This window comes from Dasypus novemcinctus, chromosome 4 (genome assembly GCF_030445035.2).
Source record: "Dasypus novemcinctus isolate mDasNov1 chromosome 4, mDasNov1.1.hap2, whole genome shotgun sequence".
In the NCBI taxonomy this organism is placed as follows: domain Eukaryota; kingdom Metazoa; phylum Chordata; class Mammalia; order Cingulata; family Dasypodidae; genus Dasypus; species Dasypus novemcinctus.
The window spans coordinates 165,859,387-165,882,914 of record NC_080676.1 but is presented as its reverse complement, the minus strand read 5'-3'; the positions used below and the strand labels follow the sequence as shown (position 1 = coordinate 165,882,914).

Sequence of the window (23,528 nt, the reverse complement as noted above, 5' to 3'; positions counted from 1 at the left end):
AAAAATGTAAAAGTTAAAAGTGTGGTAATGGCACAGAATAGCTGATGATCAACAGAACGGGAGGGTCCCAAGTGTCATGAATATAGAATGCTGGCTTAAAATAAAGGAGACATTTCTAATATGTGGGGAAATGGAGAAATGGTGTTGGGCCAAACTGCTCTCCATTTAGATGGTAAAATCAGACCTCAATCCCCACAGTTCCCAGCAGGCACAAAAAGCTAAAAGTTATACAGATCTAAAGTAGTTATTAAATTACTGAAATAACAAATAGCGAAAACCAGTTATCTTCAGGCAGACAAGGCCTTCCTAAATAAAATATACTCCCGAGAAAATATTTTTAAGCAACATATTTACAAAATTTAAAAGTTTTGTACAAAAGAGGAAACTCCAAAATTTAAGGGAAAAACAGGGCTGGAAGAAATGGCCACCCTCTAAATCCAAATCTCTCCACACATCCTCTCCCACAAAAATACACAAAAACCTCAATAAGGGGCACAAATCAAATGACATGGTGACCTACAGCTTCTGTACTACAAATCAGAGAATACCATGAATTTCTAAATATTTGTCAGAAAGAAATAAACACCAAATTCTAACAGAGCTCCTGCTGCAAGCCTGTGAACAAGGGAGCTGGGGAAGGAAGGCTTAAGGGACTCCCAGAAAAAGAAAAAAGAAGGTAGATGATGCACAAAGAAAATCACCCCAGCAAGACAAAGCCCACCACAGACCAGGGGCCTGACACCCACAGCACTGGTCAGAGGAAGGCCTTGAAGGTGCCCAGACGGGCTGTGACAGCCTCGGCAAAGCCTCGCTGCGGGCAAGAATCGGACTGAGAAGGTGGTCTCCTTGGAGACGTGGCAATGAAAGGTAAGGGACGTGGAAGAGAGGAAATTAAATATCCGGCAAGATGCATCGAGGCTCCCGCTTCCTGTCCATACCAGCACGGGCTGAAGGAAGCACTAGTCACTATATCTTCTGATGGCACTTTTAAACTAGGAATCCATTCACAAAATGCTTAGGAGTAGGGGAAAAACAAAAACAACTCAAACTAACTCCTTGAAAAGCTCCTCTAAAATGAAAAAGAGAAGCCGAACATTTCCGTTGAAGAAAACTCTCCCCATAAAAAGCAACCAAGTGGAAGAGAATTATAACACAACAATCCAAACTGAATTAGATACCCTCAAACATAAGGAGAAATAATAATGGTAATAAATCCTAGAATCAGAAATATCCAAACCAAAAACTGAAATGGATCAAAAAATAAGGGGACATACAATAAAAGTTAATCATACTAAGGAAAGAAATTGAAGAAAGAAACAGGAAGATTAAATTAAAAGAAAACCAAGGAGGAATAAAGTCAAATAAAAAGTTAGTAAGGATTTAAGAAAGGCAGGAAAACTGAGAGAATAAAAATGAGATAAAGAAGCAAAAAGGGACAGAGAAAAATGGGTGAAATGACAGTATCAAAAAAAATCCATGAAACAAATGATTTAAGTTCCTGAAGAACATAATAATGTTAACAGAAATAGTATTTAACACCAAAACCCAAAAGCAAAACAAAACAAAAAAACCTTTCTGAAAATAAGGAAACAAACCAACAAACAACAACAAAAAAACAACCTCAGGACCTCCAAGCAAAGAGAGCCAATTATTACAAGGATAAAAAAATTAGGCTGGCAACGAATTTCAAGAGAGTCACACAAAGCAAGACAACAACAAAGCAATATTTTCTAAGAAACTCAGTAAATGACGGAAGGGAAGCCAAGGATTTTATATCCAGCCCAACTATCCCTCAAGCTTTACGACTATGGAACACCTGCTTTTATAAGTAAAATTCCATTTAAACAGTCACACCTGTTCCTTTAGTTACTGTCTGTGGCTGCTTTTGTGCTGTGAAGGCAGAACTGAGTAGCTGTGACTGAGACCATCCGCCACAGGCCTCAAATACTTCCTAGCTAGCCTTTACAGAAGTTTCCAACCCCTGCTACAGAAATAAGCAAGAACCAAAGTAGTCTACTACAAGATGAACTTCATCCAACCAAGAGATAATTAGGGAAACTTCCGCAAAAGGATGAGTTGGTTGACATTTAACGTAACTGCAGAACTCAGACGAAGACAAGGAAAAGGACAGAGGGGAGTGTGTGAATATCACACCCTTACATGAATATCACGTCTGACAATAAAGGGGGAGGGAGGAAGGAGAGAAGCAGTGAAATGAGATGAGGGCCTGCAGCAGAGGCAGGCGGGAGTGCGAGGTGGGGTGGGCATCCGAGCCAGCATCAGAGTTGGCAGACCATGTCTTAGTCTGCCACAGGGCTGCTGATGCCACGTACCAGTAATGCGTTGGCTTTTATGATGGGATTTATTTGGGGTAAAGGTTTACAGTTCCAAGGCCATGAAATGTCCAAATTAAGGCATCAGCTGAGAGATTTTCTCACCAAACTCAGGCGCCATGTGGTGAAGCACGATGGCCCCCGATCTCTGCTGAGGTCTCTGCCTCCCCTCCAGGATCTACTGCCGATTCCTGGAGCTCAGCTAGGGGCAGCCAGGCTCGGGGCTTGTCTTTCCGGGCCACCTCCCTTGGTCTCAGGTGTTCCACTTTCTTCCTGAGTTCAGCTGCAGGCTACCAGGCAGACCCAGCGCGGGAGTCGCACTTCCCTGACAGAGCCCCAGCTACCTGGCACCACGTGAGCTACTGCCCACACCCTCAGGAGACAGAGCTCAGAGATGAGACGAATTCAAAACCACGAGCGGACACTCAGGCCTCCAATTCCAGCCCAGCCCCCAGGGGTCTTCCTTACCTCACCCCGTTCCATGTTTATATGCACCCTGGGGGTCAGCAGGATCAATATACTTATTCATTCAGTTCTAGAATATGTACAAAATAGTCTCCAAATCGCCACACCCATACCACAACAAAAACACAACACACTTACCAAGAAGTCCAAAACTTTCCTGCAGTTCTTTCCTTCCTGGGCTGCCTGTACCTGCTCGGTCCCAGGGCGGGCTCTTGATACAGTATATATTTAAAGTAACAAGAGACCACTTTGCACACCTCAAAGAAAATAAATTTTAAAACTTAGCTGAAAAGATCATTTCTAGGGAGAACACAGTTTATCTAAATTGGCCCCATTATAAACAAATGGCTGTAACAAACCAATTTTCAGGGAAGAAATATAGACATTACCAAGGACCTATCCCACACCAAAGTACCAGGTCCAGATGGTTTCACAGGAGAAGTCCATCAAATCAAAGCTTTAGAGACCAGATAGCTCCAATGATACAAAAATTGCTTCAGAACATAGAACATGAAAAGTTCCAGGGCCGTGAAGGTATGATGAACCTACAATATCTTTTAAGCCAGAAAATTGGGCAGGGCTGAAAAGGGCAGAGGGGCCATCTTCAAGTGACTCCCCTGGCCAAACCTAGGACAACACAGATATCAAAATCAGTAAAGATAAAGTCGCCTATAACCATAATAAAATAGAAATGTGCGTGGGCCCTTCCTATCAGTGTAGGATGCTGACTGATAGGAGCTTGAACCATCTGGTAAAGTGTGGTTCAGGGAAGACTCATCCACAGATGCTAAATAAAGTGGGAACGTCTGAGGGCGAGGCGACTAGTCCATGCTGCAAGGTGGACACAGTAACCAGCACGGAGAAGCCAGGCCATCCGTGACGGAGCAATGGAAACTAAGGTTGCCATGGGAGGCCGTGCAGCAGGCTGGGCTCTGGGATCTCAGAAGGGCTCAGGCTGCCACCATTCCCGGAGCTCACCACGCCCAGCGCCTCGCCGTCGCAGACAACAGGGCCTTGCTGATGCCCTGCGTTCCTCCTGGGCCCTGCAACCTTGGTACTTGCCAAACAGAGACCACCTACGTGCACAGTGCCCAGGAAAACCCTGGGCCTGGGATCTCCAGGGAGCTCCCCTGACGACAACACTCCTGTGCTGTCACAACTCCCCACGAGGGAACGCCACAGGGAGAGGACTCTGGAAGCTTGCACCTGGTCTCCCCAGACGTGGCCCCAAAAACGCCTTTGCTGCCCTGGCCCTGCACCCTTTCACCACCAGGAGTCTGAGCCACGCCTATGACTAGATGCAAATCACTGACCTCAGAGCAGTCCTGGGGACCCAATACAAGGGCAGGTGTGCCACCCGGAGAAGGACACCAGGCCCTCACATGGCGTCCAGCTGAGTTCCATAACATATCAAATCACGAGGAATTGTCAGACAAGCTCACATTGGGGGATTTTCTAGAAAATGGCTGGCCAGGAGTCCCCAAAATGTCCATGTCTTGAACAGCAAAGAAAGGCTAAGGGAAAGCTCCAAATAAGTGGAGACTAAGCGGAATGGCATTTTAGCACACTCTGTGGTCCCGCGCCAAGTCCAGCACTGGAGGGCACAGTGGACAAAAGGTGAACATGGAGCAGAGCATAGTCAAGGCTGCTACATCACGCAAAACTCCCTGAAAGTGACAGCGGTGCTATGGCTATGAGAGAGAGCAGCTTTGTTCTTAGGAAGTACACACTGAAGTATAAAGGGTAGAGAAGCATGAGGGATGCTCCTGACATGGCTCAATAAATCACATAACAAAAATGTGTGTGTATATGTGTAGGTGTATACATATTGCAAATAATTATGGAAAACGTTAAAAATTGGTAATCAGGACAAAAGGATATGTAGACCTCTGCAGAATTCCTGAAATTTTGAAATTATTTCAAAACAAAAAGTTTTTAAAAATAGATAAGCAACACAGTAAAAATAAGTTTGTAGGGTATTTAACAAGGAAAGGATTGACATCCAAGAAAATCTTAAAAGCATCTACACATCAATAAGAAGGAAATAAGACCCAATTAAAAATGGACAAAGGTTCTGAACAGGCACTTCATAAAGGAAGGGAACGACAAAGGATCAATACTAATGGGAAAAGATGTTAAATTTTACCAGAAACCAAGGAGAAAGACATTTTTAAAATGATACATTTTTTGCCTACTAAGCCAGAAAGTTTAACAGAGTGATAATATTAAGTGTGGGTGAAGATACAGGTAAACAGGTCTTCCCACACTTCACTGGCAGAAGGAAAACAAGGGAAAGCTTTTGAGCAACTTCTCTCAAAATTGGCCTAGACAGCACACCATCGTGCGTAGGATCGATCCCAGTGGATGGTGTGCCTGGGGGTGGTTAAGCTGGGAAAGCTCCTGCTGCACATGTGTTACACAATTTAAAGGAGAGAGAGACTGAAGAGACAATGAAACACAATACACAGTCCTGAACCAGATCTGATAATGAAGAAGAAAAATGCCTGAAGGGGCATTATTGGGACAAACGAGAAACTGGAATACAAACTAAGATAGAGGCTTTGGTATATTGCTGAATGCTTGTATTGATGACTTAAAACCAATATAGACAAGAAAAAATGAACTTGCAGAATTTTCTACTATTCATGACAGAAGAATTCTAATACAAATGAAAATCTTCTTTCTGGGTTCAAGAATTTGCAGTTGCAGAATACATATAAAGATGACGCTTCCCACAGCTGAGCGTGCCCTCGAGCCAGCGACACTTAGGAATGCCTCCTGGAGCAGCTCTGAGACCGTCCACACCGGCAGGAACGACAAACAAGTATCCCCTCATATCCCCAGCACCACGGTGGGGACACTGCGCTTACTGAAAACGGAACAGGAAGTCAAGAGTCAACACACAGCGTAAACCAGTTAGACCTAAGCGGCCACAGGGCCAAAGCGGCGGCCCCAGGAGCTGGAAGCGTGACTGTGCCAGGACAGGCAGACGAAGCGGATGCCGGGGAGAAGGCGAAGGAGGCCGCCGAGCAACAGTGCCTGAGGCAGCAGAGTGCTGCCTGCAGCCCCCGCAGTGGATACTTACACAGCACTCCGTCCAGTAAACGTGAAGGAAAGGGAACGTAAGCAGGGCTCGGTTTCCTTCTTTGGGCAGAAGCTCCTCCTTGAACTGAACAAAACTGGACTCCAGGTGAATCATCTTTGGAGCACGGCCATAGGACCTAGAAACAGTTTTTAAAACGTCACTGAGAAAATGACTGAAGGGTATGCAGGAAGGGAATAATTTACCTCAGACCCATGAGTTCAGAAGTGTAGTAACATGAGTCTCTGTCCAAAACATCCTACCAACCACTGCCGACAGTCCACAGGGCAGAGCTCCCTCTCCCCAGCGTCTTCCCTCCACGTAGCGACACTCAAGAGCAGCACGGTCACGTCCCCAGGGCCCTGAGCGACCGGCAGGCCTTCGCTGGCCTGCAGCACAGCCTCCCAAGTCACTACCCAAGGGGCAGAGGGGCCCCAAGGCCCAGGGCACGTGTAAGTCACTACAGCTTTAAACAGCACCGAGGGTTCTGCAACTACCAGTATCCAGGAGAGAACCATCTGGTGAAAGAGAACAGGTTTTGATTTGCAGGGCTTCTCAACCCAAGAAGCTCCATCACCATACAGACTCCCACAAACTACATCCACCTAATCCAAGGCTATCAGAGCACCCAGATGCTATTTTACCATATGTCACAGTTTGATATTGTTTATGAATTCCAAAAATAGAGACTGGATTCTGTTTGTAAACTGGTCTGTCCCTCGGGGCATATTAGAGTCTATTTGATTCAGAAGTTTCACTTTTACTTGATGAAATGACTGACGCTTTGAACGGCAGTAGGATGTTGCAACGTCAGTAGGATGTTGCATCCCCGCCCCCTTGGTGAGCGGTGTGATGGTCAGGCTGTTTTGTCAACTCCGCCAGGTAACTGTGCCCAGTTGTTTGATCAATCAAGCACTGGGCTAACTGTAATACAAGGGCATTTATGGACTTTAGCCACCATTGACTTTACTGCAGTGGTAAATCATAGATAGCTGGTTACAATTACATCCATCAGGGAGACTGCCATCAGCAGTAAGTGATTAACTGAATGCCTTAAAAGGGGAAGTGATTCCAGCATTGAGTGAGAATTTCCCAGCCCATCTTTGGGCAGCCAATATCTCCTAGAACTCATCAAGAATGTTCACTGGACTTTCATCAAAGCCCCTGGTTGCAGCCTGCCTGCGGAACCTGGACTTGTGCATCCCCCAGTCCAGGTGAGAGACTCTGATAAATCTCTTAACTATTAACAGATATTTCTTGTTGATTCTGTTTCCGTAGAGAACCCTGACTAATACAGGATGGACTCACAGAGAAACTGCACTGCAGAGAAGGCACTTTGAAGTTTTGATCCTGGAGCAGGGGAAGTAAACACACAGAGAAGCAGATACAGTGAGGAAGGAGAGACATCTCTGTTAAACACAGGCAGAGGTCTCAGGGAGAGAGACAGAGCTGTTCACCAGATAGTCAACAGCTGGCCTTGTGGAGCGAGCAGAGCAGCTGAGCCCAGAGAGAAACGAGCCCTGGGAAGAGAGGAACCCAGGAAACCTGAACCCCCCCAGAGCCATCTGGCTCCAACATGTGGAATAGACTTTGGTGAGGGAAGTAACTTAGGCTTTAGGGCCTGGTAACTGTAAGCTTCCACCCCAAATACATACCCTTTATAAAACCCAACTGATTAATGGTATTTAGCATCAGCACCCCTTTGGCTAATACACCGTACTTCTAGAATACAAGTTATGCCACAGGTATCATTTTTCCATCCCTTTGTTTTCACCTCTAATAGCAGTGTCGTGTCCCTTTTAAACTTCTAAAGCTGGATTTTGTATTTTTTATCCAACTAAGGAGTCTCTGTTTTAATCATTTCAAACTAACTGTATTAACATGATTTTGCTGATGTTTGAACTTTATATCTTCTATTTACAGGTTCTCTATTCTTTCCTGTCCTTTGTTAACCTCATTTTCTCTTTCCATCTTGTTTTTCTGTTGGTCAAAAGCTTGAAAATGCTTTTCTATGTCACTGCTGCTTCCACTTTAAGTTTTTATAAGCATGAAAAACTTTTATGAAAAACAAAGTTAATGTCTACTCTTTCCTGAACAGACCCAAAAGAGTACACGTTCTTCTCTTTGCTTTCCTTCCACACACGTGATATTTTAGCTGTTTCCATTTTTAACATGACTGATATCCTAAGTTGGCATATTTCAACGACGAGTGTGCTGGCAGTTGCTTCTTTAAACCTGCTTATTCTGGGCTCTTTCTCCTTTTTGGGGACATGTCCTTTGGTGATTTCAGAGAGGGTGCTAAGGCTTTGATCCTGTACACTCTACGTCTGAAAATGTTTTTATTACTGCAGTTATTTCCCAGCTACCTCGGGTCCAGAGCCAGGCCCCTCAGCATGGCCGCCTGCGCCCCCACCCGCCGTGCTGCCTGGGAAGACCTTCAGCAGCGCCGCACCTTCAACAAAGAGAAGAGGACGCCTGACTTATCCCAGAGCAGCATCCCACCAAAATCCCAGTGATGGCAGAAAGATACCAGGGTGAGAAGCAGTTCCTGTACTGGATAAAACCGAGTCCTGGTACCAGATCATGTCACCATGAATGAACTAATCAAAATAACGAGAAGGCTTGCAGCGGAATGCTAATCAAGCCTCTTCCTTCCTGCCGGTGAACAGGCACAGCCTGCCGGCGCCCTCCCCCACGCTAAAGACACTTTAGAACTCTCAAGCCGCTGGGCCTGCACCTACAGCCGGGGATCCAGGGACCACCACCCCAGGAAAGGGGAGAGAGGGGACACAGCCTAAAGCTGGCTCAGCTTCTCACCCCAAATTTGGTCTGCTGTGTCCCATGAGCCCTTCCAGGTCAAGAGAGACCACACACTGCTTTGCCCTGGGAGCCAGGGAAGGACTGGAAAAATCCAACCCCTGCAACCGCTCTCTCTTCTAGCCAGCACTGATGGTTGAGGGAACGAGGGGGACAAAGCCTAAGGCTGACTCAGCTTTTGACTCACAAATCTGGTCTGCTGTTTCCCAGGACACAGGCCAGGTGGGGCCACTGAGTGCCTTGGAGCAGGCAAGTGGCTAAAGATATACAGCCCTCCCAATCTCCTCCTCTACTAACAAGGACCGATTGTTGAGGACTCAGAGGGGAGGGGAAATATTTCCGACCCTGGAAAAGGGCCAGGGGGCTGCCAGAGAAGGCTGGTGAACTGTCACTGAGAAAGTTTGAATTAGAAGGCTCTTAGCCTGTAGGCAGGAAGCTATACCACATTGATAAGGTCTCTGTTGCAACGAATACTCTCCAACCAGGCACTGAACTGAGAGCTGCCAGAGAGAGCCATCTTCTGACAGACCGAGGAAGTACATGCAAGAAAATTAAAAATATGTTGGAGGGGCTTTTTCTGGCCTCTCTAGCCTCCCTCCAAGGCCCTAGGAAGTGACTCCACAAACAATTACTGGATCCAGTGCCCAGTTTTGAGCAACCAGTAGGACAATCCTAACAATCCAGGTTGAGCCAAGAATCAAAGAGCAGTAGTAACACACAACCTTCTGCCACCAAATCCCTACAAAGGAAAAAGAAACTGAGCATCTAAGTAAACTATATCCTAATCAGAGGCCTAGATATCAGCAAAAAATTACAAGCTATACTAGGAAAATAGAAGGCATGGCCCAAGGAAAATATCAAAGTCCCAAAAGGGACATATGATTTCAGAGAACTAATTACCAAGATGTGCACAAATTTCCAAAATCAAATTAATGCGTTAAAAGAAAACATGTTCAAAGAGATAAATGATATCAAGAAGACATTAAGCAAGTGCAAAGAAGAATTTGAAATCCTGAACAGAAAAGTAGCAGAGCTCATGGAAATGAAAGATACAATAGGAGAGATCAAAACCACTTTTGAGGCATACGACAACAGACTGGAAATGAGAGAAGAAGGAATCAGTGATACAGAAGACAGAGCAGCTGAACCGAGGAGAAGAATGGGAAAGCCTGAGCTGGGGCTCGGGGGGGTTGAATGACAGCGCACATGCGTGTCACGGGGCTCCAGAAGGAGAGGAGAGGGGAAAGGGCAGAAAGAGCATATCTGAAGAAATTACAGCAGAAAATTTCCCAACTCTCAAGAAAGAAAGAACTTACAAGAAGCATACCGTACTCGGAATAAATCCAAATAGATCTACTCCAAGACACTACTCAGAATGTCAAATGTCAAAGATAGAGAGAAAATTCTCAGAGCAGCAAGGGAGAAGCAAAGCATCACATACAAGGGACGCCCAGTAAGAATGCAGATTTCTCAACAGAAACCACAGAGGCAAGAAGACAGTGGTATGATACAATTAGGATACTGAAAGAGAAAAACTGCCAGCCAAGAATTCTTTATCCAGTAATATTGTCCTTCAAATATGAAGGTGAGAATACAATATTCATAAACAGAAACTAAGAGAGTTTGCAAAACAGAACCCACTTTTGCAAGAAATATTAAAGGGAGACTTAGAACCTGAAAGAAAAAGACAGGAGAGACACACTTGGAGGAGAGTATAGAAGGAAGAATAGCAGAAAGGATAACCAAAAGAGTCAAAAGACAGACAAAAATATGACTTATGGAAACCAAAGAATAAAAAGGAAGAAGTAAATAGTGCATTCACAGTACTATCACTGAATGTGACTGGATTAAACTCCCCAATCAAAAGATACAGGCTGATAGAATGGATCAAAAAACAAAAGCCATCTATATGCTGCCTACAAGAAACTCACCTGAGACCCAGGGATACAAACCAGGTGAAAATGAAAAGCTAGAAAAAGATACTCCATGCGAAGAGTAACCAGAAAAAAGCAGGGTTACCTATACTAATATCAGAAAAAACAGACTTTAAATGCAAAAAAGTTATGAGACATACAGAAGGCCATTATATATTAATAAAAGGGACAACCCACCGGGAAGATAAAACAGTTATACATATCTACGTATGAAACCAGGTGCCCCAAAATACGTAAGATAAACTCTGAGATAACTGAAAGGAGAAACAGACATCTCTACACTAATCACTGGGAATTTCAACACCCCACTGACATCATTAGATAGAAAAATATAAAGAAAATCAATAAGGAAACAGAGAACTTGAACAATATAAGAGAGTTAGACCTAACAGACATATTCGGAACGGAACACTGCATCCAAACTCAGCGGGCTATACTTTCTTCTCAAGTGCCCATGGATCCTTCTCAGAGAGACCACGTTAGGGCACAATGCAGTTCTCAATAAATACTAAAAGACTGAAATTGTACAAAGCATATTCTCAGATGATAATGGAATAAAACTGGAAAGCAATAATAGGAAAAAAGTAAATTTGCTAATGTGTAGAGGCTGAACAACATACTACTAAATAATCACTGGGTCAAAGACGAAATTGCAAATGAAATCAGTAAATGCATCGAGACAAATGAAAATAAGAACACAATGTATCAAAATCTATGGGATACAGCAAAGGCAGTCTTAAGAGGGAAATTTATAGTCCTAAAATGTCCATACTAAAAAAGAAGAGGGAAGCAGATGTGGCTCAAACAATCGAGCTCCCTGGTTGGGAGGCCTAGGGTTCAATTCCCGGGGCCTCCTGGTGAAGGCAAGGTGGCCTGAGCAGAGAGCTGGCCCATGTAGGAGGGCTGGGCCAAGCAGAGAGCTGGCATAGCAAGATGACACAACAAAAAGAGACACAGAGGACAGAAAATAAGAGACGCAGCAGACCAAGGAGCTAAGGTGGAGCAGGAGATTGAGCACTTCTCTCCCACACTGGAAGGTCCCAGATCGGTGCCCAGTGCCACCTGAAGAGATGACAAGCAGAAACAGAAGAGTGAATGGACACAGAAAGCAAACAAGGGGAGGTGGTGATAAATACATAAATCTTAAAAAAAAGAGCTAAACTCAGAGATTTAATTGACCAACTAGAGAAACTAGAAAAAGAACAATAAAACAATCCCAAAGCAAGCAGAAGGAAAGAAATAGTAAAGATTAGACTAGAAATAAATGAAATTGAAAACAGAAAAACAAGAGAGAGGGAAGCGGATTTGGCTCTACTGATAAAGCTTCCACCTACCACACAGGAGGTCCAGGGTTCAAGCCCAGGGCCTCCTGACCCGTGTGGGGAGCTAGTCCATGCATAGTGCTGACATGCGCAAGGAGTGCTGTCCCACACAGGGGTGTCCCCCATGTAGGGGAGCCCCTTGCGTGCAAGGAGTGTGCCCCGCAAGGAGAGCTGCCCCGCATGGTAAAAGCACAGCCTGCCCAGGAGTGGCACCACACACACAGAGAGCTGATGCAGCAAGATGATGCAACAAAAAGAGACACAGATTCCCAGTGCCACTGACAAGAATGTGTGCAGACAGAACACACAGGGAATGAGCACAGAGAGCAGACAATGGGGGAGGGGGAGGGGAGGGGGGAAGGGGAGAGAAATAAATACAAAATAAATAAATCTTTAAAAAAAAGAGAGAGAAAAGCAACAAAACCAAAAGCTGGTCTTTGAGAAGACCAATAAAATTAACAAACCCCTAGCTAGACTAACAAAGAAAAAAAGAGAGAAGATGCAAATGAATACAATCAAGAATGTAAGGGGGGATGTTACAACTGACCCCACAAATAAAAAGAACCATAGGAGGCTCTTATGAGAAACTGTATGCCAGCAAACTAGACAACCTGGATCAAATGGACAAATTCCTAGAAATATACAACCAACTGACACTAACGCAACAAGAAATACAAGAACTTAACAGACCAATCACATTTAAAGAGATTGAATCCAACATCAAAAATCTCCCAGCAAATAAAAGTCCAGCAACAGATGTATTCACAAGTGAATTCTACCAAACGTTTCGAGAAGAATTAACACCAATCCTGTTTAAATTCTTCCAAAACACTGAAGAGGAAAATGTTTCTAAAACATTGAGAGAAAAAAATTACCAAACACCTTTTATGAAGCTAACATCACCCTAATACCAAAGCCAGATAAAGATACTACAAGAAAATTACAGACCAATCTCTCTAATGAACATAGATGTAAAAATTCTCAACAAAATACTTGTCAATTGAATCCAATAGCATATCAAAAGACTTATACATCACGACCAAGTGGGATTTATTCCTGGTATGCAAGGCTGGTTCAACATTAGAAAATCAATCAATGCAATACACCATATTAACAAATGGAAGGGAAAAAAATACATACTCATCTCAGTCAATGCAGAAAAAGCAGTTGACAAAATCCAGCATCCTTTTTTGATAAAAACACTTCAAAAGATAGGAATAGAAGGAAAATTCCTCAATATGATAAAAGGCATATATCAAAAATCCACAGCGAACATCATACTCAATGGGGAAAGGTTGAGAGCTTTTTCTCTAAGATTGGGATGCCCGATTTAGATGCCCACTGTCACCACTATTATTCAGTTTTGTACTAGAAGTTCTAGCTAGGGCAATTAGACAAGAAAAAAAAAATTAAAGGCATCCGAACAGGAAAAGAGGAAGTAAAATTCTCACTGTTTGCGGATAACATGATCCTATACTTAGAAAATCCTGAAGAATCCATGGCAAAGCTATTTGAGCTAATAAATGAGTTCAGCAAAGTGGCAAGATGTAAGATCAACACACAAAAATTAGTAATGTTTTTGTACACTAGTACTGAACAATCTGAGGAGCAAATCAGGGGGGAAATCCATTTTCAATAGCAACACAAAGACCCAAATACCCAGAATTAATTTAACCAAAGAAGTATAGAACCTATATGCAAAAAACTATAAAAGAGTGCTGAAAGAAATTTAAGAAGACCTAAACAAATGGGAAGACATTCTGTGTTCATGGAATGGAAGAAATATCAGGAAGATGTTAATCTTACCCAAACTGATTTATAGATTCAATGCAATATCAATCGAAGTCCCAACAGCTTACTTTACAGAATTAGAAAAGGCAATTACCAAATGTATTTGGAAGGCAAAGTGTACCCCAATAACCAAAAGCATTCTAAAAAAGAAGAGCAACATGGGAAGAATTTCACTACCTGACCTCAAAACACATTACAAAGCTACTGTGGTCAAAACAGCATGTTACTGGCATAAAGAGAGATACATCAATCAGTGGAGTAGTATTGAGAAACCAGAAATAAACCCTTGCCTACACAGTCAACTGATTTTTTTACAAACCTACCAAGTTAATGTTAACAGGGTAAAACAGTCTCTTCAACAAATGGTGTTGGGAGAACTGGATCTCTATAACCAAAAGAATGAAAGAGGACCCCTATCTCACTCCCTATACAAGAATCAACTCAAAACTGTTCAAAGACCTAAATATAAAAGTCAGGACCATAAAACTACTAGAAGAAAATGTAGAGAAATATCTTCAAGACCTTGTAGTAGGTGGGGGTTTCTTGGTCCTTATACCCAAAGCACATGCATCAAAAAAAACAGATAAATGGGACCTCCTCAAAATCAAACACTTTTGCATCTCACAGGTCTTGCCAAAGGAGTAAAAAGGCAGTCATCTCAATGGGAGAAAATACTCGGAAATCACACATCCGATAAAGGCTTAATATCCAGGATATATAAGGAGATGTTACAACTCAACAATAAAAAGACAAATGACCCAATTAAAAAATGGGCGAAAGACTTGAATAGACATTTGTCCAAAGAATTATAAATGGCAAAAAAGCACATGAAGAAATGCTCAATATCACTAATGATTAGGGAAATGAAAATCAAAACTGCAACAAGGTATCATTTCACACCTATCAGAATGGCGACTATTAAAAAGACAGATAACTATAAGTGTTGGAAAGGATGTGGAGAGATGGGAACCCTTATTCACTGTTAGTAGGAATGCAGAATGGTGCAGCCACTGTGGAGGGCTGTTTGGAAGTTCCTAAAGAAGTTGAATATACACTTGCCAAGTGACCCTGCAATTCCACTACTGGGTACATACCCAGAAGAACTGAGAGCAGTGACATAAACAGATATCTGCACACCAATGTTCATAGCGGCATTATCCACAATTGCCCAAAGTTGGAAACAACCCAGGAATCCAGCAACAGATGAATGCATAAATAAACAGTGGTGTATTCACGATGGAATATTATGCAGCTGTAAGAAGAATCGAAGTCGTAAAGCATATGAAACATGGATGAACCTGGAGGACATCATGTTGTGTGAAGCAAACCAGACACAAAAGGACAAATACTGTATGGCTGCATTACTATGACCCAAATATACTGTGTAATATTTTGTGTGATTAAAAAAAAAACTTACAGGTATCTAGTACATTTAATTGAGATGTGTTTTTATTCAACTGTGTTTTCTTTTTAATTGTTTATATTATCAATTATTAAATGTTCAAAACAAAGTTAAAACTAAAAGAAAAACAAGGAGTAGTGTTCCCACCTAGGAGTTTTAGGAGGTGGTTTTTATATTTCAGGCAGAATAACTGAGCTCCAAATTAGCACATTCAGCTTTGGAAAACTATATTATTTAACCTAGAGCATCTTGTTTTCATATTTAAAAGTTTTAAAATAAAATACTTTGCATTTTAAGTTGCCAATAAAAGAGACCTTTGGGTTGTATAATGCACTTTTTTCCCCAACAGGAACTTGCAATTTAAGTAGTAACTTAAAAACATTCCGAGAGAAACACCGTCTTCTCTGAGGTTCACAGAACCTGCCAACTTTTCAGAGAAGGGTTTCCATTCAGCTAGAGAAATTTCCATGGGAGGATCCTGAAGGTTGTGTTGTCAAGCTGAACCCCCAGAAAATCATGTGCCATAATAGTTGGCACAGATCGGGGTACGTGGGGTGTACAGAAACAGCTCTGACTCTGAGCCGCCCTCCCATGGTCCCAATTCCTAGCAGGTCGGATAGAGTCAGGCTCCTGCAGCAGGAAGACGTTTATAAACACCAAGCCACTGCCTTGGTGTGTTCTCTAGACAGCAACATGCAGAAGAAGACCACAGCTCTGTAGGACCCTTGAGTAACTTGGAATTTTGGTCTATCTTCTGAAAAGGCTAGAAAGAAAAAGGGAGTGGCATTTCTTATTTTGGATTTTTTCTGGGAACTCAAAGTAGAATGTGACTTGGTAAACAAGCAGTTGTATTGCTTTCATTAGGATAGTGGTAGAAACAAAAACTGAAGCATTTAAATTCAGATGTACTGAAATGATTCAAGATGGCATCAGAGAGGCCCGGGTAGGGTACACCTCTCTTTAAAACTGGGGAGAAGGGGAAGAGGCAGCTGGGCGCCGCTGGAGGTTCTCCGGGACCAGGCTTTTTCGGGATTTTTTCAGGGCAGGAAGTGTCTGGACATCGATTTGGTGGGAAGCTCCTGGGGGGAATCGGCTGGGAGGTGTCGGAGACTCTTCGGAACCGGCTGTTTCGGGATTTTTCCTGGTCCGGAGGTGTCTGGACATCGATTTGGAGGGAAGGTAACAGAGAGGATCCATCTGTGAAATATACACGGAGATCCCAGCTACGTGTGGAGGACTCCCTCCTTGGGTAGGCGGAGCCGAGGCAGCTAGCACCGCGGCGGGTGGCGGGCGGGAGAGCCGAGCCCCGCTGCGCCGAGGCGGCGGGTGGTGGGCGGGGAAGCCGGGTCCGGCCAAGTCCGGCTGAGCCGCGGCGGGCAGGGGGGCCGAGCCCGGCTGAGCTCGGCCGAGCCCAGCCGCGCCGCGCCGGGTGGCGAACAGGAGAGCCAAGCCGCGCTGCGCCGCGCCGGGCGGCGGGCGGGAAAGCCGTGCCCGGCCGAGCCCAGCCGAGCCCAGCCGAGCCGCGGCGGGAGGGGAAGCCGAGCCCAGCCGAGCCGCGGCGGGCGGCAGGCGGGGGACCCGAGCCCAGCCGAGCCCAGCCGAGCCCAGCCGAGCCTGGCGGCGGGGTTTCTGTTCTTTGGTTTTTTTTAATTTTTTTTATTTTTTGTTGTTCTTGTTGTTCTTTTTTTTTTTTTTTTCAATCCTCTCTTTCTTGTCCCCAATATTCTTCTTATACTATTTTACCTTAACAATACAATAGGTCCTACAGGAAATACCTCACATTTGCTGGGTTTCCTCACCCTCCACTTCTTATGTTAAGTGAAGCAACCCAGGCATTGAAGGACAAATACTATATGACCTCAATGATATGAAATAAGTTAACTGCCTCAGAGAGCTAGAGTCTGGAAAAGTGGCTTACTGGAAATCGGGGGGTGGAGGAAGGATGTGAGTTAATGTCTGTAGGGGTGGAATCTGTGATGAGCTGGGGGTAAGTATGAGCACAAAGAAGGGACAAAATGGGGGCAAGGGGTTACCTTCGGGTGGGGTTTTCTGGGTTTGAGGGGGGCTGGGGATGGGAAGAGGGGTAATATGGTCCAAGAAATAGGTGGGAGGGAGGGGCAACATACAAACATGGGAGAGTGCCAGAAGTTCGTTGAGAAGTAAATGTTGAGTAAAACGTATCAAAGTATAAGTAGGAGGGTTACCTGGTTAGGACGCTCAGGGGGTATGGTCTGATGCGGGACGGACTCCGGAGGGAATAGCTGAAGGCTCATTTTGCCAAGGTGGGTTCTACCATTGGGTGGGGTGGACCCATATCCTGGGGAAGACTAATGCCGTCGAATAGAGAGAACTGTATCTCTCGTGAGAAAGGACGGCTCCCAGGGCATTAGATTGGCAGGCGTTGTGGGCCCTAAGGGGAGGGGAAAATGGACGTGCAATGGATAGAACAAAGGTAAATAAGGGGGCAAAAGAGGAGTTATGTGAGAGTACACGAGGATGAATATAAAACAGCTAATATTACACCAAAAACATATAGGGGACGACAGACTAATAATGAAAACCATAAGACAAAACATAGGATAACTAAAAAATTTAGAAAACTGTACAACCTAAAGTATGGACCACATAGTAAGCACAAATGTTACCTTGTTTGAAAACTATAGTTTCGGAATCTGTACATCAGTTTCAGGAAATATGATATGAATAAGTTAAAAGATTATTGCTGTGGAAGGGAAAAGGTTTTATGGTGGATCTGGGGAAATACTGTATATTGTATATATGAATTTTGGTGATCTAAGACTCTTCTGAAGCTGACATTATGTTGGGATTCACTTTACGGGAAGTTTTGGATCACAGAGTGGTTCAACAATGGCAGCGGAGGAATACTGATATGGGATGTTATTGACAGGATATATATGGTTGACAGGGAGTTATACAGGGCATATGCCCAGGGTATATGGTAATGTCTATATATACTCATAGTGGAAACAATTAAAAACAACAGCTGGGGGGGTACTGGGCTCCTGGCCGGGGGGTCACTGTTGTGGGCCCTGGGAGAGCAGCAGCAATCCTCCAGGTGCAACGGCAAGAACCAGGAAGGAAGGAGGGCCCAAACAGTGGGCTCTTGATACTAATGGCTACACTTTTGAGCCTATGCACCTGCAATAAGAACAAGGCCTAGAGTAGCATTGTGCCTGGGGGTTTCCTCCTGACAGCCTTCATGTTACTCAAATGTGGCCACTCTCACAGCCAAACTCAGCGTGTAGATGTGATGTATTCCCCCCAGCGTGGGACACGGCACCCGGGGATGAGCCTCCCTGGCACCGAGGGATCACTACCACATACCAGCTGAAGAAGCAACTAGAAAATGACCTTGAATTAAAGATTCAATGCGGAACAGCAGAATATACCTGTCTACATATAATAACATGACTTCGGGAAGCGGTTTGACCTAATGTAAGGGGGAAATGGAAAGAAGAAATGAGATTATAAGGCTGTGAGTCTCTAAAAAAGAGTCTGGAGGTTGTCAGAAGGAATACCCCTATGTATAACTGAACAGAGTCTAAGAGACAGATAAGGTAGATACAACCCCAGGTATTGGTTCTTTTGAGGGATAAAGAGACCCACGGGTTCTATGGTCATGGCAGAAGGGGTTCACTGCCATGTCAGATGGCCCTTCTTTGGAGCTGGTGTTTCTGCATGATGGAAATGGACTCAGAGGGGATCTCTTTTCACAAGACTTGCATGCTACTTTATTGAAATTGTAGTTGGTGCTGAGTTTAAGATATATGTAGGGGATTTGAATCTCTGGACTGATAATATGACACCCAGGCCCAGAGCCTCAACAGACTTCAGCTCCTACACTTTGACTTATTGGACTTACTCCACTCAGCTAACATGGAGTTGAAGAAGGTCAACCACCACAACATGGAGCCTAGAGTGTCTACAACTAGAAGCAGGAAGAGTGCATCCAGTACCCATGTGGAATCTAAGCCCTCACTTGACATAGGTGTGCAATGGACACAACCAATCCAATGTCCACAGAGAAAATGTGGAATGGGTGTGGGAACGGTAGCCATGGGGGCTGCTGGGTGTGGGGAACGGGAGGAAGAGATGAGATGTGGAGGCGTTTTTGGGACGTGGAGTTGTCCTGGATAGTGCTTCACGGACAATTATGGGACACTGTAGATCCCCCCAGGGCCCACTGGATAGAACGTGAAAGAGTCTGGGCTATGATGTGGACCATTGACTATGGGGTATAGTGATGCTCAGAGATGAACTTACCAGGTGCAATGGATTTATCACGATGATGGGAGAGAGTGTTGCTGTGGGGGGAGTGGGGGGCGGGGGCGGTGGGGTTGAATGGGACCTCATATATTTTTTTTAATGTAATTAAAAAATAATAATAAATAAATATTAAAAAAAATAAAATAAAATAAAATAAAATAAAATAAAATAAAATAAAACTGGGGAGAAGACGCAGAAGTAGGCTGTCGCAGCCACTGTGGGGCCCCTACAGGCCGAGAAAGTGCCACATGCATCGTCCAGAAGGGACTGGGGATGCAGAGGCAGAGAAGCCAAAGGGAAAACCTGAGTTGACGCCCCTGCGCTGGGAATGCCACCCAGCCCTCAACCTAGGGGGGAACAGCCTCGGTAAAACCTGCAGCTGAGCAGCCAATGGAAAAGGACATCTCCTCCCAGGGAAGAAGGAGGGCTGACTGTAGTTCCGCTTTGGCGAATAACAACCACAGTCCACTACTCAGAAGAGCTCGTGGAAATTCAAGGATTCGTCTCCCTGAAGGGTTTGCCAAGGAGCGCCATCTGCTGGCCAGCGGGGGAAGTGGAGGAAGACAACTGGCCTCTCCGGATTCTTTCCCAGGCCAGGTAGACTTGGTCAGGCCCCATTAGCAGCTCCCTGCCCCAGTTTTGACTACAGGACAATACTAAAGTTTTAGAAAAAAAATGGAACTAAAATCAAAGAAGAGCTGTGAAATAAAACCACTAGACAAGAGAAAGAAGTTAATCAACAGAGCAAAATCATCAACATAAGCAGATGCTGAGGCATTAACACAAGGGAAGCCACATTAAGAAACAGGAAGCTATGGCCCAGCCAAAGGAACAAGCCAAGACTCTAGAGGAGACTCAGGATTTAGGACAACTGCTAAATGATGTTCAAACAAACCTCCTTAATCAGTTTAAGGAGATGAAGGAAAATATGACTGTAGCAGTTTGATGTTATTTATGAATTCCAAAAAGAAATACAGATTATGTCTATAAACTGGCTGGTTCCTCTGGTGTGATACCCTTTGACTGTATTAGATTCAGCTGAGTCATCTGATTAAATTATGTTAAGATTAGGGCTCTGATCCAACCACGTCACTAGAGTGTGGCTCAGCGTCGAGTCCCAGCCTTCTTGGGGATAAAACAGACTCTCACATGGAAGCAGACACACAGAGAAGAACACAGGAGCAGATACAGAGGAAGAGAGAATGCTCCACAGGCACGGCCGAGGAAGAGAGACGAGCCTGACAGTCCACAGCCGATGCTGTGGGGAGAGCAGAGCAGCTGAGCCCAGAGAGAAACAAGGCCCATTAAGAGAGACAAGCCTCATCCAGCACACAGCTGAGACTGGAGACGCTGGGACCACAGAGCCTTAAGAGGAAGAGGAAGGCTGAGCCCCCACAGAGACCAGCACGTGGCCACAGACTTTGGGTGAGGAACTACCTCTCTTGGTACCTCAAGTTGGACTCTTCAGGGCCTTGTGACTATAAGCATCCACCCCAAATAAACATCCTTCATAAAAGTCATAAAAAGAGTTCCGGTGCTTGACATCAGCACCCCTTTCAGCTGACTAATACAATGACTAAAGCGATAAAAGGATATTAAGGTGACGCTGTGTGAGCCTGTAAAAGAAAGTAGCAGCTTACGGGAAAGAAAGACACAATGAACAAGATTAAAAATACACCAGAGGGGGAAGCGGATGTGGCTCAAGCAGTTGGGCACCCACATACCACACGGGAGTTCCTGGGTTCGGTTCCCGGTGTCTCTTAAAAAGAGGAGCAAGACAGTGAGCTGACGTGACGGGCTGGCACAGTAAGCTGAGGCATCAAGATGGCACAACGAGATGAGGCAATGAGGAGACACAATGAGGAAACAAAATGAGAGACACTACAAGCAGGGAGCAGAGGTGGCACAAGCAATTGTGCACTTCCCTTCCACATGGGAGGTCCCAGATTTGGTTCCCAGTGTCTCCTAAAAAGAAGCTGAGCCAACACAGAGAGTACACAATGAATAGACACAGAGAACAGACAAATAAATAAAATAGACAGATAAATAAAATCTTTTTCAAAAAATGCATTAGAGGGAGTGGATGTGGCTCAAAGGGTTGAGCACCTACTTCCCACAGGGGAGGTCCTAGGTTGACTCCCCAGTGCCTCCAAAAAACAAACAACAAGCAAACAAACAAAAAAAACCAACTCAGGGGAGCCAATGTGGCTCAGTGGTTGAGCACTGGCTTCCCACGTACAAGGTCCCAGGTTCAATCAACCCACCCAGTCCCAGTGAGGCAAGAAAAAAAAATAGACTATTAGAGGCATTAGAGACATATTACAGCAGATTTGAAATCTTAGAAGAACAAATAAATGATTTCAAAGATAGGATATTTGAAATTGCAAAGACAGAAGAGACAGAGAAAAAAATGCAAAAACTTAAACTGGGTCTCAGGAAACTGAAAGACAACACAAAATGAACAAATATATGTGTTATATTTGTGCCCCAGAAGGAGAACAGAAAAGGAGTAGAAAGAATATTTGAGGAAATACTGACTGAAAGTGTTCCAACCCTGATGAAAGACATGAATATAATACTCAAGAAGGACAACATACCCCAAACAGAATACATCCTAAGACACCTACTCTGAGACACCCGCTATTCAGACTGTCAAAGCCAAAGCTAAAGAGAAGATTTTGAGAGCAGCAAGAGAAAAGCAATGTATTAACTACAAGGGAGTCTTAATAAGGCTAGGGCTGACACCATTTTAGAAACCATGGGGGAGAAAAGGCAGTGGCATGATATATTTAAGGTAGTGAAAGAGAAAAACTGCCAGCTAAGAATTCTTTACCCAAAACTATCCTTTAGAAATGAAGGTGAATTTAAAGTCCTAACAAACAAAAACAGAGTATGTTACCAAGAGACCAAATCTACAAGAGATATTAAAGGGTATGTTATAGCTTGAAAGGAAAATACAAGGGCAGAGGCCTGGAGAACAATTTAGAAATGAAGAATGTAAGTAAGAGAAATTTAAAGAGCTAAAAAACAGACAACAGTAAGATATAACAGAAAACCAAGGGATAAAATGGACAAAGTAACATCTTTATAGCAGTAACAATGACTGTTAATGCTTTGAACTCCCCAAATAAAAGACACAGACTGATAGAATGGATTGCCATCCATTTGTTGTCTACAAGAGACGCACCTTAGATGCAAGGACATAATCAGGCTGAAAGTGAAAGGTTGGGAAAAGATATGCCATGCTAACAGAGATCAAAATGAGCAGATAGAGCGATACTAATATAGGATAAAATAGATTTTAAATGCAAAACTGTTTTGAGATGAAGTAGGTTACTATATATTAATAAAAAGGACAATTCACCAAGAAGAAATAACAATAAGAAATATTTTTGTACCTAACATAGGTGTCAAAAATACATGAGACATACACTGGCAAAACTGAAGGGAGAAATAAATGTCTCTACAATAACAGTGGAGGCTTCAACATTCACCTCCCAGCATTAGACAGAACATGTGGACAGAGGATAAGGAAACTGAGAGCTTGAACAATATGATAAATGGACTATATCTAATAGACATTTACAGAGCATTACACCCTGTAAGAGCAGGATAGATCTTTCTCCAGGATAGACCATATGTTGGGACATAAGTCAGATCTCAATAAATTTTAAAACATTGAACTTATACAAAATACTTTCTTTGAGCATAATGGAATTGAGCTGGAAATTAGTAAAAGGCAGTAAAAGGAAAAATCCACAAATATATGGAGATTAAACTACGCACTCAAATAATCAGTGAGTTAAAGAAGAAATTACCAAAGAAATCAGTAAATACCTCAAGACAAATGAAAATGAGAACACAACATACCAAAACTTACGGGATACAGCAAAGGCAGTGCTAAGGGGAAAACTTATAGTCCTCAATGCTTATATTAAAAAAGAAGAGGTAAAATCAAGATATAACTGCATACCTAGAGGAATTAGAAAAAGAACAGCAAATTAAACCCAAAGCAATTAGAACTCATAGATGAGTTCAGGAAAGGGGCAGAATAAAAGATTAATGTGCAAAAATCAACAGCGTTTCTATACATTA

General features: G+C 43.7%; 1 protein-coding gene across 4 annotated transcripts in view; it reads right to left on the bottom strand.

Moving 5' to 3' along the window:
• Positions 1–23,528, bottom strand: part of TRAPPC10 (trafficking protein particle complex subunit 10) — a 105,212-nt gene that overhangs the window by 49,227 nt on the left and 32,457 nt on the right. For all 4 annotated transcript variants that reach the window (XM_071214994.1, XM_058296322.2, XM_058296323.2 and 1 more), the window contains exon 3: positions 5,884–6,019. In XM_071214994.1, coding sequence (XP_071071095.1) covers positions 5,884–6,019 — 136 coding nt within the window. The remainder of the gene's footprint in view (positions 1–5,883; positions 6,020–23,528) is intronic.